General features: G+C 51.5%; 8 protein-coding genes across 8 annotated transcripts; 2 read left to right on the top strand and 6 right to left on the bottom strand.

The window, feature by feature from the left end:
- Positions 1–2,038: 2,038 nt before the first annotated feature.
- Positions 2,039–3,138, top strand: N7477_009279 (uncharacterized protein; the record flags this gene model as incomplete). Its single annotated transcript, XM_056970940.1, has 2 exons — positions 2,039–2,071; positions 2,122–3,138. The coding sequence occupies 2 exons, from the start codon at positions 2,039–2,041 to the stop codon at positions 3,136–3,138; spliced, it is 1,050 nt and encodes a 349-aa protein (XP_056817919.1).
- Positions 3,139–3,757: 619 nt separating this feature from the next.
- Positions 3,758–4,468, bottom strand: N7477_009278 (SNARE domain- containing protein; the record flags this gene model as incomplete). The annotated part of the gene is made up of 4 exons (XM_056970939.1): positions 3,758–3,961; positions 4,026–4,119; positions 4,181–4,372; positions 4,458–4,468. 4 exons carry the CDS (start codon positions 4,466–4,468, stop codon positions 3,758–3,760), a joined length of 501 nt encoding a protein of 166 aa, XP_056817918.1.
- A 618-nt stretch (positions 4,469–5,086) lies between these two features.
- N7477_009277 (histone H2A.Z-specific chaperone CHZ1) lies at positions 5,087–5,602 on the bottom strand (the record flags this gene model as incomplete). Its single annotated transcript, XM_056970938.1, has 2 exons — positions 5,087–5,413; positions 5,471–5,602. 2 exons carry the CDS (start codon positions 5,600–5,602, stop codon positions 5,087–5,089), a joined length of 459 nt encoding a protein of 152 aa, XP_056817917.1.
- Positions 5,603–5,947: 345 nt separating this feature from the next.
- Positions 5,948–8,323, bottom strand: N7477_009276 (OPT family oligopeptide transporter; the record flags this gene model as incomplete). The annotated part of the gene is made up of 1 exon (XM_056970937.1): positions 5,948–8,323. One exon carries the CDS (start codon positions 8,321–8,323, stop codon positions 5,948–5,950), a length of 2,376 nt encoding a protein of 791 aa, XP_056817916.1.
- A 340-nt stretch (positions 8,324–8,663) lies between these two features.
- Positions 8,664–8,870, bottom strand: N7477_009275 (uncharacterized protein; the record flags this gene model as incomplete). The annotated part of the gene is made up of 1 exon (XM_056970936.1): positions 8,664–8,870. One exon carries the CDS (start codon positions 8,868–8,870, stop codon positions 8,664–8,666), a length of 207 nt encoding a protein of 68 aa, XP_056817915.1.
- Positions 8,871–9,889: 1,019 nt separating this feature from the next.
- hsp70 (molecular chaperone Hsp70) lies at positions 9,890–11,789 on the top strand (the record flags this gene model as incomplete). The annotated part of the gene is made up of 2 exons (XM_056970935.1): positions 9,890–11,154; positions 11,258–11,789. 2 exons carry the CDS (start codon positions 9,890–9,892, stop codon positions 11,787–11,789), a joined length of 1,797 nt encoding a protein of 598 aa, XP_056817914.1.
- Positions 11,790–12,209: 420 nt separating this feature from the next.
- N7477_009273 (uncharacterized protein) lies at positions 12,210–12,538 on the bottom strand (the record flags this gene model as incomplete). The annotated part of the gene is made up of 2 exons (XM_056970934.1): positions 12,210–12,387; positions 12,516–12,538. 2 exons carry the CDS (start codon positions 12,536–12,538, stop codon positions 12,210–12,212), a joined length of 201 nt encoding a protein of 66 aa, XP_056817913.1.
- Positions 12,539–12,938: 400 nt separating this feature from the next.
- Positions 12,939–14,222, bottom strand: N7477_009272 (putative mitochondrial GTP/GDP transporter Ggc1; the record flags this gene model as incomplete). The annotated part of the gene is made up of 7 exons (XM_056970933.1): positions 12,939–13,274; positions 13,331–13,508; positions 13,566–13,720; positions 13,767–13,880; positions 13,943–13,984; positions 14,041–14,078; positions 14,135–14,222. 7 exons carry the CDS (start codon positions 14,220–14,222, stop codon positions 12,939–12,941), a joined length of 951 nt encoding a protein of 316 aa, XP_056817912.1.
- Positions 14,223–14,672: the final 450 nt, after the last annotated feature.

Here is a 14,672-nt window from a genome sequence, read left to right as displayed (position 1 = left end):
CCGGGATCTCGCTCTCCCTCTGCGTCCGGTATGGAAATCTGCCCTCTTCGGAACTATGTCGCTGCCCCGAAATCGGGCTCCCCCAGCCGCCCGGTATGCCAGCCGTGAATGCGGATTGGTTCTGTCCCTGTCCCCCAGCTCATCAGCTCATTCCTTGAGGTCATGATCTGCTTATCGCGGCTTCCTGGGAATTGTCTGCGCCCTCACTCGTCACTCGTGCTATGTTTCCCCCAGACCTCCAGAAAAGCATCCCCGGACCCCAGTCCCCCCCAGCGCTCTCCACGTCCCGTTTGGAATGGGCCTGAGATCGTAGCAAATGTACGTCCGGCTCCGGCTCTTTCCTCCGAGTGGGATGTTTTCCGGGAACGAACTTGGACACGTGAAGCGGGATGTCCTGATAATGATAAGCTCGACCTTGATAATTAAAACACATAAGATGAAATCTCACCTCGTTTCCGAGCCAGGTGGAGGGTAGGATCTCATCTCCCCTTTTCGCCTAGTACGGTGGCTACATGACTCACGCTGATCAGGCCATGCATCAGCATCAGCCTCGGGTCACAATGCCGCCTCTCTTCGTTGTCTTTGCTTTTTTTTCGGGCCCGCTCCCTGCACGATATACATCAGCAACCCCCGGATCCACTGTGGGTATCACATGATCTCCGCCGCGCACCCAATGGGATTTCAAGTGAATATAAGAGACTGTGGTGCGTGCGCCATGGCTTCTCAGCTTGCGTCCACTCCACTCCGGCTTTTCCCGCTCTCCTCGACCCTTGCCTGCTTTGGGTTCACCGGAGTGCTGGTGGAAAGTCAGGGCGGAGCATCGGCAGCCTCGGGTGAACTCGGGTTGCCAGCACTTGCACTCTGTACCACCTTGTAACAACGTATGTTGTACTCTGTACTCTACACGCGCAGCCGAGCTTTCGTTGCTGGGACCTGATAAATTGGGCGGGTGAAACTCCTCCGTCAGCGAATATTCGGGAACCTCGAGACCGTGACCACTCCATCACTAATCTTGTTATCACTAGCGCGGCATCTCGCGATGACCTCTGTCCAGAGTCGAACCAAAGCTTCTTACGCGAAAAGCTTCTGTGGTATCCTTGCAATAATTGGCTTTATATTGCATCGTGCTCTTGGCGCTTGCAAGCTTGCCAAATGAGTGCTTGGCATACTTTGGAGTATTCAACGTAATATGTAGCATCTAAGCCACCACAGGGGCAGGAGCAAGATTGGAAAAAAAAAAAGGATTTGATGGTCACATACTTCATTAGGTATACGTCTGGTAAAAACTCTACCTGATCTAGTTGTGAAGGAGGCCGCACGCCTAACTCGACAATCATCCTCATCATCGCAAGAACAATGAAAGAATGAACACCTTGCATAAGTATATGTTGTCTGTATGATCATTCCGTTATTGGAAAATTGACGCTGTAGACGCTATATTTTCTCATTTATCAATTGCAGTCAAGGCAGTTTAATTGAAAAGGCGGAAGTAACGTGACATGTCATTGCGCATATATTATGTACATTTAATATATATATACGATAGAACCCGGACAGTCTAGATGAAGAGTGACATGGATTGAATATTTTGAATGCTTTTTTCAAGTTCCGACCAGCGAGCACCCAAGGTCTCCAGAACATGAAAAATATTCTGGCCAAGAGGCTCGAATGTTTAGACCATGGATGGTCGCATGCACAAGCTCCCCGCAATTGCGCCGATGTTGTGGTTTGCGGTGGAGCCGCGACTTTTTTGTCTGCCCTAGCTTCTCATCGATGATCACTTCACCGCGCACCTCCCGTTCTGACTTTACAATCCCCCGACGATACTTACCTGCCGGGAAAAGGCCGTGTGTGATAACGTTCATGCGACTTTGATCACCCGACAGTCAACCTATCGCGCCTGAACCACGTAGCGCTTTCACCGCAGCCTCGACAACAAGCACGTCGCAACACCACATCAACGAATACTTCGTCAATCCACCCCGAGGCATACAAATACAACTTATCTGTATCAAATCAAAGCTACACAATTGCAACAATGCTCTCCCTACCCCTTATTACTCCCCGCGACGTAAGTGCAGCCCCTCACAACCTCACCTACCAATCTAACAACACTGCCAGTCCCACGAGCTCTGGTTCGGCGGTTCTCAACCATACCGATCAGCCTCACCACCACAAAATCCAAACGACCCAAACCGCCGAAATGCAAATCCAACCCACCGCGCATTCATGCCCTCCCGCTCCCCCGCAAACTCTCTCTCCGCCCTTCAAGTTGAAGAACGCGCCCTGCGCGCTCGCAAACTAAACATTGCTTCGTTTGGATACTCCTGGATCCGCCCTGCCGGCTGCGCAAAGACAATGCTAGGCATGAAAGAGGAAGAAGCCGAGCGCGAAGAGGCGATGGCTGCACAGCAGGCTGAGATGAATGCCGTTGAGGGGGAGGGGATCATGGATGATGATACGAGGATGCGCGAGGAGGGAATGGATCGGGACTTGGATGATGAAATCCCTGATGCGGAAGAGGAGGGAGAAGGGCTGGTTGAGGAGGGTGAGGAGGGACTGGAGGAGGATGAAATCGTTGATGAGGAAGGGTATATGGAAAGGGACTTGGATGATGATATTCCCGAGGGGTATCCTGAGGATGACTATGAAGAGTATGAGGATTTCGACGATCAGCGGGATTTAGATGCTGATGTTCCTGTTGCTGAGGGCTTGAGTGATGGTATGGAGAGGGATCTAGATGATGATGTTCCTGACGCTGCGGAGGATGGGTCGGAACAGGAGGGGAGTTGGCAGCATACGGATACGGAGGATGAGTTGGATGAGGATGAAGAGGAGGAGGCTGATGATGATAATGATAGCGTTAGTGCCCGTCCCTCGGAGCATTTCAGGACCAGTACGCCTAATAGTCGGGGCGGGTTGCCTCCGCCTCCGCCGTTGAGACCTGGACGTGAGACGGAGGCTCAATCGCGATTTCTGTCTCGATGGAGTGGGGGCGGTGACGCTTTTGATTCGAGCAGTATCATGCTTGAGGCGGATGAGTTGCGTGCGTCGGTGACGAGTCAGACTAGTCGCCGCAGTGGGTTTGCTCGGCGATTCCCTCGACGAGTGGGTGGGCCTCGAGACAGTATCAATTGAGCTCGACTTTGGCTGTTGGCGGCATGTATGCCTCAGCAATTTGCATTATCATCGGCGTAGGGATCAGGAGTCCTGAACTTATGTGATCTACGGTGTTATCCACAACACTCGCTACGGCAAAGATACCTCTTTTGTATCTCAGTCACAAGACCTGCTTGTTACTTAAAAACAACGATCCTTGAATTTATTGACAAACGAGCCGTGAAAGGCGTTCTTTGCATTATGTACTGTGTACTTATTCATCATTGACGAACATAAAAAATCACGTACCAGGGCTGAGGAGTTCTGCCAGAAAAGACTGGCGATCAAGGACTCCCCCTTATCACAAGAAACTGGAAGCATTGCCTGGAAGGGCTAGAAAGCGCATCATTCCCAAGGCCTTCAACATGAGGTTAAGATAGTATGTAGACACCATCGGCGATACCAAATGGCATGAAATAGAGATCGACCATGAACCCAAGAAACAGAAACTCCAAAACACCGCGGTCGAAAGCAATGCTAGTAAATCATAAGATCAAGTATGCACGCCCGTCAACAAAGAGACTCAGGACAGCGAAATTATCGAGTAGAGCGTGGAATGAGATCGTGTCAGAAGAAGACAGATGAGCGCAGCCGGACGCTAGAATATCCACACGTAGAAGAATAAGAGGAAGACGGCGAAGAAGAACCCAAGCCACACTTTCCAGCCGACACCGGTACTGTCAGCCATGCGCATCATGCGGGTCATGTTTCCGCGGATTCGGACTCGAGTGTTTTCAAATGAACTTTCAAGTCCCTCTAGATAGCTAGTATCGCGGATCTCGTCGCCGATGGCAATCGAGAGCTGGCAATTGTTGTCAGCGGTTGCGCTTGAGATACCTCCGTATTCAGAATGGGGAATTGCTTACATCCTTCAGCATCTTCACCTTAGCGGTGATGCCTTCCACTTCTGAGTCATTTTGTGATTCGAGAGACGAGAGAACTGCGTCGGAGTAGTGGCCTCTGTAGATCGAGGTTAGGCTCGGTTGTTATAATGAGTCGAGCGGGGGAAACTTCGACATACTTCTTATCCGGGGTCGCGCTCCTGAATGAGGCATTTGCGCCACCGCCGTTTGGATAGCTACTTGCTGGGCTGGAATAGCCTCCGTATCCATATCCACCAGACGGAGCCGGTGATCTGCTGGCCGGGCGAGAGTTGCCACCGTATGAATCGAACAGGGAAGATGAAGTGCGGGGATCGCGTTGACGTGGAAATCTATTTGACGAATTATTAGCGTCAAGCTCCGTTTACAAGACGACCTGGAAAAGGACCGCAAGAAAAGGAGGGCCGGGGACTATACCGTGAAGCCATAATGGTCGTTTGAATTTGATTCGGAACGGACCGAGGCTAAGGTATGAGTCGTTTCAGCAGGAATAAGGGCAGCAGTTAATGAGCTTTCAGGAGCATTGCTGATTGTGGGAGCTGGAGTTCATGATCATCACGGTTGAGTAGTTGACTTGGATGCGGAGGGCAAAAACACAAGGTGGCCAATGCGTTGTTGTTCTCGCCCGAGGCGGTCGCACGTGATAACAACCGATGTTCAGAAGGATATAGAGACATCGAGGAACAAGTGGATTATTCAAATGGAACAAAATCAACTGAGCACAAGGATATTGTCGATATGAATCCAGCCAGGGCGTATGGCGGGTGTTGCAGCTTGCAATGCAAAAGCGCCAAGCTCGAACTACGGAGTATTGTTTACGTCTTAGCTACTGGGAGATAGCTCGGCATCCCATGTAACCGGAGATGAAAATGAAAAAGAAAGGATCATGAATTTTAACGTCATTGATTCATTGTCATCGCCTGATCGCGTGACCTATAGAACATGTTGTGTTTCGAGAAAATGAGAGAAAAGCTTCCCCAATCCGTAGCGGCGATCCACAAAGCGATCCAATTGTCACTTGAGCTGTGTTCATCAAGGCTGGTCACTTAGTCGCGCATCTGGTCGTCGTTATCATCACCGGCGCCTTTGTAGTCCTCATCGTCGTCCTCCTCGTCATCCATGGCGTCTGCGTTGACCTTGTCCCAATTGATCTGCTTGCCACGCGTGCGACGGCCACCGGAGATGATGTTCTCTTGGGAGATCGGCTCGAGGTCACCAGTATCGTCATCATCCTCATCTGGATTTGGGAAGAACGTTAGTATAGAGTCAATTCGACTGAGGGTATGTGAATAGAAGCCATTGGCCTCGGAGTGTGTGTGGCGGCGAACAAGATCGCGGGGCGGCGTTCGTACCGTTTTCGGGCTGGAGATGGGCTCAGGTCAGCGTCGCTACTTCGGTCAATGGTTATGTGGATGGATGCGCAAACTCACCAGCTCGGGTTCAGATTCGGACTCGCTCTCGGACTCCATGTTCTGGTCCTGGGTGGGGTCCTGGGCCTTGCCTTTGCCCTTGTCCGCGATGGCGGACTTGTTAGGGCTGGTAGTGGAAGCGTGATCACCCATGTTGATGCGTTTTGTGGTTGGAAGATGGCAGGGGTGGAATTGGAAGAAGGAGGAAATTAAACAGACGGTCTGCAAGTAAGGTAGCTCCTCCAACCAAAACAGCCCGCAACAGTAAGGGACCTCGCGATCCCGTGACGTGATTCGCCCTGAAGATGGCGGTGGGGACCCGCGTGACGAACCGAGCCCTGAGGCATCCTTTGGGGGGAGATTTGGAAGTTGTAAGAGTTTATTGAACCATAGTGACTCGGATTCCTACGAAGATTGTACTTTGAAATAGAGTGTCAACCAAGTTCATTATTTGCAATCGTGTTCGTTGCGGGGGGTTTCAATCAGACCTTCCCGCCACTAACTACTCACAGCAAAGCACCGTTCCACCGAATCGGCGTTGTTGCCCCACCACTTTGGCATCGAGATCTGCTTGCCAGCCCCGAAGAAGAAAAATATGAGCAGCATGTTTAGGTTGAATCCTGCATCGAATGCCGCGGCCACCAGGTAATTATAGCGCTTCCACACTTCAAAGTGGCGCCGGTAAGCCCAGTACATTGAAATATAAGCACCAATGACCGCCGATGTATATCCGGTGCTGACATTGCCATAGAACATGGCTAGACCACCGAAGAAGATACTGACGTTCCACAGATCAATCCGCAGCTTTGGGAAGAAGCGGTGGAACACGAACAGGATGGGAGGAATGACGGCTCCCACGAGGAATGACCACGGAAGTGGGGACATCTCCGCTTCGGCAAAGAGTCGCTTGGGACCGAGAACTGCATACTGTACACCCATCGTGTTGGAACTGACAAGCTTTTGGCCCGTCCATTGGGTAAGTGGATCAGCCTTCTTCCCGGTCAAATAATCGCCCTTGGTGTCCATGACCCAGCGGATGACAGCGTAGTTGATCGGAACACCCATGAGCGTACCAAAGATCTGGGAGAAAAATACCTGCCGGGGAGGAATATGCATGTAATGGCCAATCTTCTGGTCCTGGAGCATGTATTGCGCCCGATACCAGGCATCACCAGCAATAGCACCATAGACAGATGGTCCACAAGGGTGCTGGTGGTTTTCACCGGCTTTGGTGTGCACCATATAGCCATACATCAGCTCATTGAACGACCCAGTCTCAAGCTGGTAATTCGAGATGGCGTATAACCAAGCGAAGGGAATCACAAATATCGCTGCACTGGCAAAGGCTACAAACAAGGTCCAAATAGGAATGAAGAGGTATCCGCATGCAATGCTGGTAATTAGGATGACGAACGCCACCAGGAACAGGGCAATGTACCACCATATCGGGATCTCTTTGTACTGCCGCTGAATAACGTTGAGGCGATCGCTGTACTGGTAGTGTATGCCCTGGCCCGCTACATCTGCGTTCTTCTTGCGAGAGAAAATCTTCTGGAGGTTGCTCCTCACTTGGCTGAAACCAAACGTTGCAATCCACATCACCGCAGCCGGCAACTTGGCATAATCGAAGAAGGTTGCCCACACATTCTGCAAGCCCATGTACATTGGACCATATTCCTGAAAGGCAGTCTCGTTGAGGTGATAGTCTGGGGTAAGCACCTCTGTGATCGGGTATTTCGTGCCGTTAGCCATCAAGAGATTATTAGACATCAAACCATGCTTGAAAGATCCGAGGTTCCCCCACTTCGCTGCAGGAAGCAGAATCCAACAATTGAAAGCAAAGGCCAGGAACAGAATGACCTGGGTCCACCATGGGGTGAGCAAGATGGAAGATCCATTCCAATTGATGTTGGACCAGTCCAAGGACAGATTGAGGAAGCCCATACCTCCCAGACCAGATCCGATGAAGTTGGCAACTGGGTTTCGCGGCGCTACCCAACATAGAAAAGCCAGTGACGATGTGAACGGAAACACGTATTCGGGTAGAAACTGCCACATTGTCATTCCTAGAAGGGAGAAAAAGAACACCTTCATCTGGCGACGTGCGAGACGGGAGGATATGTCCGTCCTTCGGAATGTTTCGAAGAGCGTAGTTTGCATCAACGCCTGGGGCCAAATATATTCCGGGTCGGGCAGGAGAATCTGTCGAGCCAGAGCCGCGAAAGCATACCCTGTCCATACAATGGCCAGCATGAAGAAGATTGCAACGGCCGGCTGAATTCTTTGACCATACCAGAGCTCGGCCAAAACAATCGGAGCATATCCCATGTTATATGTCGCTCCTGAGGCCGCCGTCACCGTGACCAGCACATGTTCTTTGATACTCCAGGCCCCCGGGTTTAGGCTGAAAGACCAGGTAGTCCCAGGCACACGAATCACCCAGGTTGGCAGTGTCCTTGCGAGGAAGTGCCCGGCATAGTGAGAAGCAATTTGGACGAAGAAGACCGAGTAAGTTGCACTGGTTGTTCGGAAGTAGCTCATCTGGGACAAGAAGGCACCCGGGATGACAAAGATGGCCGAAAGCACAAAGTAGCGGAAGGTCATGGTAGGCAAAGTAGGGTCATCGGTCAAATTGACCAGCTGTCGCACCTGTAGAGGCAATGCGGCGATTTCTGGGTCTTCATGACTCTCCTCTTCGATCGCCACCGTCTCGCTGGTGGCTTTCAACTTCTCTTCATCAAGAAACACAGAGTCGGTGACCTCTTCCTCGTTTGAAGGCATACTGACGGGACCTTCTGGTGTGCGCTCTGAGGAGTTGCTGGTTTGGCGTTCCTGCGGACCCTTGCGCCGCTTCAACATTCCCAGGAGAGCCATAGTTGCAGTAGACGTCCGTAATCTCTGCAATGGCGGGACTCCTAATGAGTGGCGCAGGAGAAAACCAGGGACTGTTTATTTTCTACCGAGGGGCGAGAGTCTGCTTTTTGCTTTGTTTTTAAACAAGAAAAAGAAAAGCCCACAGATCCCACACAGAGAGTACATGTTTCTCCATGGCGTGCGAGCCAAGCCAAGAGCCAGCAACGGAACTTGTCCTGCGAAGCGCAAGCTTGAGCGCTGATCGCGTCAGATAAAGCTCTTCCGGGATCCCGATTGGAGTAGACAGCCCAAGGCGCAAAGCTAATGTCCGTGAGTTACATTGGCCGTGCGCCAAAATAGCTTAGATGCAATAGAAGTTGAGTGGTCGGTCATTCATAGTGCGAATGGCGTTATCAGTGTCGTCCCAAATGGGGTTGGCCTGACGGGTCTTTTTCCTTTTAGCTCCAACGGAACCTGTGCGAATTGGCATGTCCGAAGTCGAGTCTGCGATCTCAAACGGTCTGGACGCCATGTCCTTACAAATGAGGGAGGTAGGCTTCTCGGTCATGGAATCTGCGTTTCTTCTGTCCCTTGATCTTTCTTTCTATATTTGAATTATTGAGTCCATGGCCAGGCGATCAACAGGAATAAGGCAGGGCACTGCCACCGAGAGTATTGTCGGACTTTGGGTATCAGTAGACTTTGAGTATTCAGTAATTCCACAATGGAGCGACTAATTTCGCGGAGTAGACCGAGCGTGATCGGCGTGATACCATTTAGTACAGGCGGATGATAACATCCATCTTAGTGTACTGTGCGATGAGCAAGATAAGCTTATAAGCTTATGGGCGAGTCCGGGTGGCTGAATGGCGTTGAATGCCTCGATGACAAGGTGTCATTTTCACGCCTTGTTGCCTTGTTGCCTTAATGCCTTATTACTTCATTCTTATCTATACTTGACACCTTAGGCAACAATAGAAGCTCGGGCGGCAATGGAAGAGTCATAACCATTCGGTGGAGTGGCCGGGCCGGATGAATTCATGATGACGCCCACGAAGCGTGACTGTAACAATACTGCAATTACGCACTGGCCGGGCGCCAGACCCGCCTTAAGGGTGCGTCAGACGTACCCCGCCCGTACGCACGGTAACAATGAAAAGCGGCAACGCTGTCGCTGACATCATTCACTCTGCCCCGCCAAAAAAAAAAGGACCGACTATTCTGCAAACAAACGCAGAATGAAGAATTGTACCCTATCCAGAGCAGCTCTGTTCAATCCTGAACCATGTAGAGACAGCTTGTATCCACTCGACTTGTCTAGAAGCAGCGGGTCTTGTCAAGAAGGGGCGCGGACAGGCTGTTGCTGGGGCATCGAAGCTCATGGAAACCCGTGGACCTCCATGGAAGTCGCCTGCTAGAAGCTTCTGAGCAATACACCGCTCACTATATAGTGGTATTTCGCTGCCCACATCCTTCCATTTTCTCTCTTCACTTTTCCAGATACCCATAATCCCTTTATCCTCCCCTTCTGTACACTACCTATCCACTTCTCCACGAATTTCCTTTCATTCACAACACACATTCACAATGGCTCCCGCCGTCGGTATTGATTTGGGTACCACCTACTCCTGTGTGGGTGTGTTCCGTGATGACCGCATTGAGATCATCGCCAACGACCAGGGTAACCGAACTACCCCATCGTTCGTTGCCTTCACCGACTCTGAGCGTCTCATCGGTGACGCCGCCAAGAACCAGGTCGCTATGAACCCTCACAACACTGTCTTCGATGCCAAGCGTCTCATTGGTCGTCGTTTTAACGACGCTGAGGTTCAGGCTGACATGAAGCACTGGCCCTTCAAGGTCGTTGAAAAGGCCACCAAGCCCATTCTCGAGGTCGAGTTCAAGGGTGAGACCAAGCAGTTCACTCCCGAGGAGATCTCCTCCATGATCCTCACCAAGATGCGTGAGACCGCTGAGGCTTACCTCGGTGGCACCGTCAACAACGCTGTCATCACTGTCCCTGCCTACTTCAACGACTCCCAGCGTCAGGCTACCAAGGACGCTGGTCTTATTGCCGGTCTTAACGTCCTCCGTATCATTAACGAGCCCACCGCTGCTGCCATTGCCTACGGTCTTGACAAGAAGCAGGAGGGTGAGCGCAACGTCCTTATTTTCGATCTCGGTGGTGGTACCTTCGATGTGTCTCTTCTGACCATTGAGGAGGGTATCTTCGAGGTCAAGGCTACCGCTGGTGACACTCACCTTGGTGGTGAGGACTTCGACAACCGTCTGGTCAACCACTTCGTCAACGAGTTCAAGCGCAAGCACAAGAAGGACCTGACCACGAACGCTCGTGCTCTCCGCCGTCTCCGCACTGCTTGCGAGCGTGCCAAGCGTACCCTGTCTTCTGCTGCTCAGACTTCTATCGAGATCGACTCTCTCTTCGAGGGTATTGACTTCTATACCTCCATCACCCGTGCCCGTTTCGAGGAGCTCTGCCAGGACCTCTTCCGCGGTACCATGGAGCCCGTTGAGCGTGTCCTCCGTGACGCCAAGATCGACAAGGCTTCCGTCCACGAGATCGTCCTCGTCGGTGGTTCTACCCGTATCCCTAAGATCCAGAAGCTCGTCTCCGACTTCTTCAACAAGGACGCTAACAAGTCCATCAACCCCGATGAGGCCGTCGCCTACGGTGCCGCTGTCCAGGCCGCTATCCTCTCGGGCGACACTTCCTCTAAGTCCACCAACGAGATCCTGCTTCTCGATGTCGCTCCCCTCTCTCTCGGTATTGAGACCGCTGGTGGTGTCATGACTCCTCTTATTAAGCGCAACACCACTATCCCCACCAAGAAGTCCGAGACCTTCTCCACCTACTCTGACAACCAGCCCGGTGTCCTGATTCAGGTCTTCGAGGGTGAGCGTGCCCGCACCAAGGACAACAACCTCCTTGGCAAGTTCGAGCTCACTGGCATCCCCCCCCGCCCCCCGTGGTGTGCCCCAGATTGAGGTTACCTTCGATCTCGATGCCAACGGTATCATGAACGTCTCCGCTGTCGAGAAGGGTACCGGAAAGACCCACAAGATCACTATCTCCAACGACAAGGGTCGTCTCTCCAAGGAGGAGATCGAACGCATGCTCTCCGAGGCTGAGAAGTACAAGGAGGAGGATGAAGCCGAGGCTGGCCGTATTCAGGCCAAGAACGGCCTTGAGTCCTACGCCTACTCCCTCAAATCCACCATCAACGAGGGCAAGCTCCCCCTCTCCGATGAGGACAAGAAGAAGATCGAGGAGAAGGTCTCCGAGGTTATCTCTTGGCTCGACAACAACCAGACTGCTGAGAAGGATGAGTACGAGTCTCAGCAGAAGGAGCTTGAGGCTGTTGCCACTCCCATCATGAAGGGGGCTTACGAGTCTGCCGGCGGTGACGCTGGTGCCGCTCCCCATCAGCCCGCTGAGACCGAGGAGGCCGGTCCCGAACTTGACTAGATGTCTCATATTTGAGGTTTTATCGCTCCAGGTTTCATTAATGATTGCCTCTCGGCTTTCCATTTTTCCTTTCACGTCTTGTTTTACGACTTATGGGATCTCGAGTTTTCTTTTTTTTGCGCATGACTGCATAGATAAAGGTTTATCTTTGCTGGGACAGTAAAAGTCCCCAGCCAATTCAAAATATTTTTATTTCAAAAACTTCTTGCTTAATTGCTTCTTTCGTAAATATATGTAGGCTATCATCATCATAGACCAACAAACTTAAGTTTGTGAAGCTGTTGCTTCCTAAATGTAACAGAAGCATATCGCGTTGCAGCATTGACTACAGAATTGAGGAAAATGTTCCGCCATAATCCAAAGAATTCATATTTGTACAGGAGAGGGTCCGAAAGCTAAGCAGGAAGTCAAATGACTTGATCATAAGTCTTGAAAATCTCCATTCCACCACCGTTGTAACCGTCGCTGACCCAGCTGTGCAATGGTGCCGTATCCAATCTCGGATGCCTTCTCTGGGTTCTTCTCTTGTTGGTCGCGACGAATGCGAGTGATGGCGGCAGCGACACCCATTGTGAGTGCGAATATCGGATCACCAATCCTATGAAGGTGCAGACATATTAGTTCCGGGAGCAAGATAGTAGCGCCGTGATAGATGAACCATCGAGAGCTGCCCGCCTTAGCCTGGAGGTGACATGTCCTTGTTGACATGAATAGAGAAACACTTACTTCGAAAGCAGATAGACAGTCATGATGACCTTTGTGCTCTGGTCGTAGAGTTCGGGAGTGTAGCGAGTCGAAGATGTGACGCGGGGGCCTTGGGGAGGTTTGATATGGAATCACGTGATGAAATATGCGGAGATGGTCTGGTCCAGACATCTCCTATTCTCCAATGGATAGCTTGACGGATATAATTCGAGATACAAAAAGAGCTCTGTCTTTGTTTGATGTGGTATGAATTTGTTTAATTTCTTGACTGCCACTAAGCCCCGTTGGAGTATAATAAACCATGTCTATGAGGGAGAAAAATACACGGGCGGGCCAATGAAGAGCTGCCAAAGTCTGAGAGACCCGAAGGAAAAATGAGAAACGGAAAAGGGGGAGTGTCAAAAAAACGCCGCGGCTATAAAGAACTGGTCAAGCATGGCTTTTCTATACAACCTGGCCAAAGGCAGGGATCAGGGTCTGTGCCAGCCAGAAGCTGAAAACCAACTTGGGGCCAGTCATCAGCAGCTTGGGGGTGAGACCCTTGAAGAGACTGCCCATGCCCTCGTGCTTGGCCATGTTGGAGACGATGCGGAAGCCAGACTCGGGGTGCTCGAAGTTGCGGTTCTGAATACGGGTCTTGATCACGTCCAGGGGAGCAGAGACAATCAGCGAGGCACTAGCACCGCAGATGGAGGCGACGAAGTTCTGGGACCAGGAGGCGGTGTTGTAGTCCGTCAGGCTGTAGATATACTCCTTGGCAAAGGCGGATCCACCGAAGAGCTAGAATGCAAGTTAGCGAAAGAGATCCCAGATAGGAAGATGTGATCGACACGTACAGCGAAAGAGCCAGGAGCATTACGGGCAGCAGTCCAGCCGGCTCCGCGGTAAAGACCCATACCCTCATCGGAGATAATCTTGAACAAGCCACGGCCACGGAAGGCCTCGGGGTTGGTCTGGCGCTTAATCTTCAGGACATCCAGAGGAAGCAGGACGATCTCGCCAATACCAATCAAACTGGAATATACTGTCAGTCTCCCAAGATTCCACGATCTAGACCACAATAATTCTCACCTGCCAGCAGTAGCGTGCATGATGGCCTTTCCGGTTCCCTTGCCGAAAGCCTTATCGAAGTCGGTGCCATAGTGCTGAGCCAAGTAGTCGCGAGCGAAGGGCTGACCACCATACTTGTAAATACGTTGGAGGACCTTGAGAATAGTATCAGTTGGCTGCGCATTGCGACGACAGGTGTCCATATGTTCGAGAAACACCGACCTTGTAGCCAGCGGCGTAGCCCAGACCGGGGAAGAGCGAGGTGAACTTGCGGCCAACCGTGGCATGAGCGTACTCCTTAAAGACGACCTGGTTGAAAGTAGTGGCCGAAGTGATCTAAAGGACCCTCAGTCAGCGACAATCGCAGCGCATGCATCTTCAATCGAGTCCGATCTCACCCTGGTCTGGTTGCTCATCAAACGTTTCGCGGTGGTGTCGACCTAGGGAAGTATATCAGTGCTGAATCTGGGCAGGTTTCAGTTCAGTCGATTCGTACGGGGTGGAAAACCAGCAGCTCGGCGATACCAGCACAGCCTGTATTTACTGGTCAGCGAACGATGTCGTGCATTCACGTTCAGGTACCATCTTACCGGAACCGAGGAGACGAGCGGTCGCGGACTCCTTCTTGACATCCTTGGAGGCGGCGCCGGCACCTGCTTGAGCGATAACGGGAGACATTGTTCAGAGGTAGAGTGAGTGAACCGGATGATCCCCAGGAATCTGACCATCTCATAAATTTTATCGCAGGGACGCGGGTGGGGCGCTAGTCCTGTTTGGGCGGCCGGAGTCGGAGCATCGCGGCCGTACCATCATTATACTCGATAGTCCGTGTTTTGGTACTTTTGGTGTCGCGTGGGTTTCTACGACATAGAACAATGCTCACTGTAGCAATTACCACTGCCCGATCTATGCTGCGCACACCAATCATCGCTTGTCACAACACCCTCTACGGTACTTTGATTGTTGGAAGAGATAGTCTAGTTGGGTAAGCCACTAGTTTCATTTCATTCAAAAAGCAAGCATAGGACATAGCCTAGCGATAAGAAAAAAGCAATAAATTCGCAGAACGCCGAAAGAACGCCGCGTGACCGATGAAAACTACAATCCCAGAGGCTGAGCAAGGCTCAT

The sequence above is a fragment of the Penicillium maclennaniae genome (genome assembly GCF_028827695.1).
Source record: "Penicillium maclennaniae strain IBT 15551 chromosome Unknown utg000008l:1.0-3552695.0:1.0-3555053.0, whole genome shotgun sequence".
Taxonomy (NCBI): Eukaryota; Fungi; Ascomycota; class Eurotiomycetes; order Eurotiales; family Aspergillaceae; genus Penicillium; species Penicillium maclennaniae.
The sequence above is the reverse complement of the archived record's forward strand: the minus strand, read 5'-3'. Positions and strand labels throughout refer to the sequence as shown.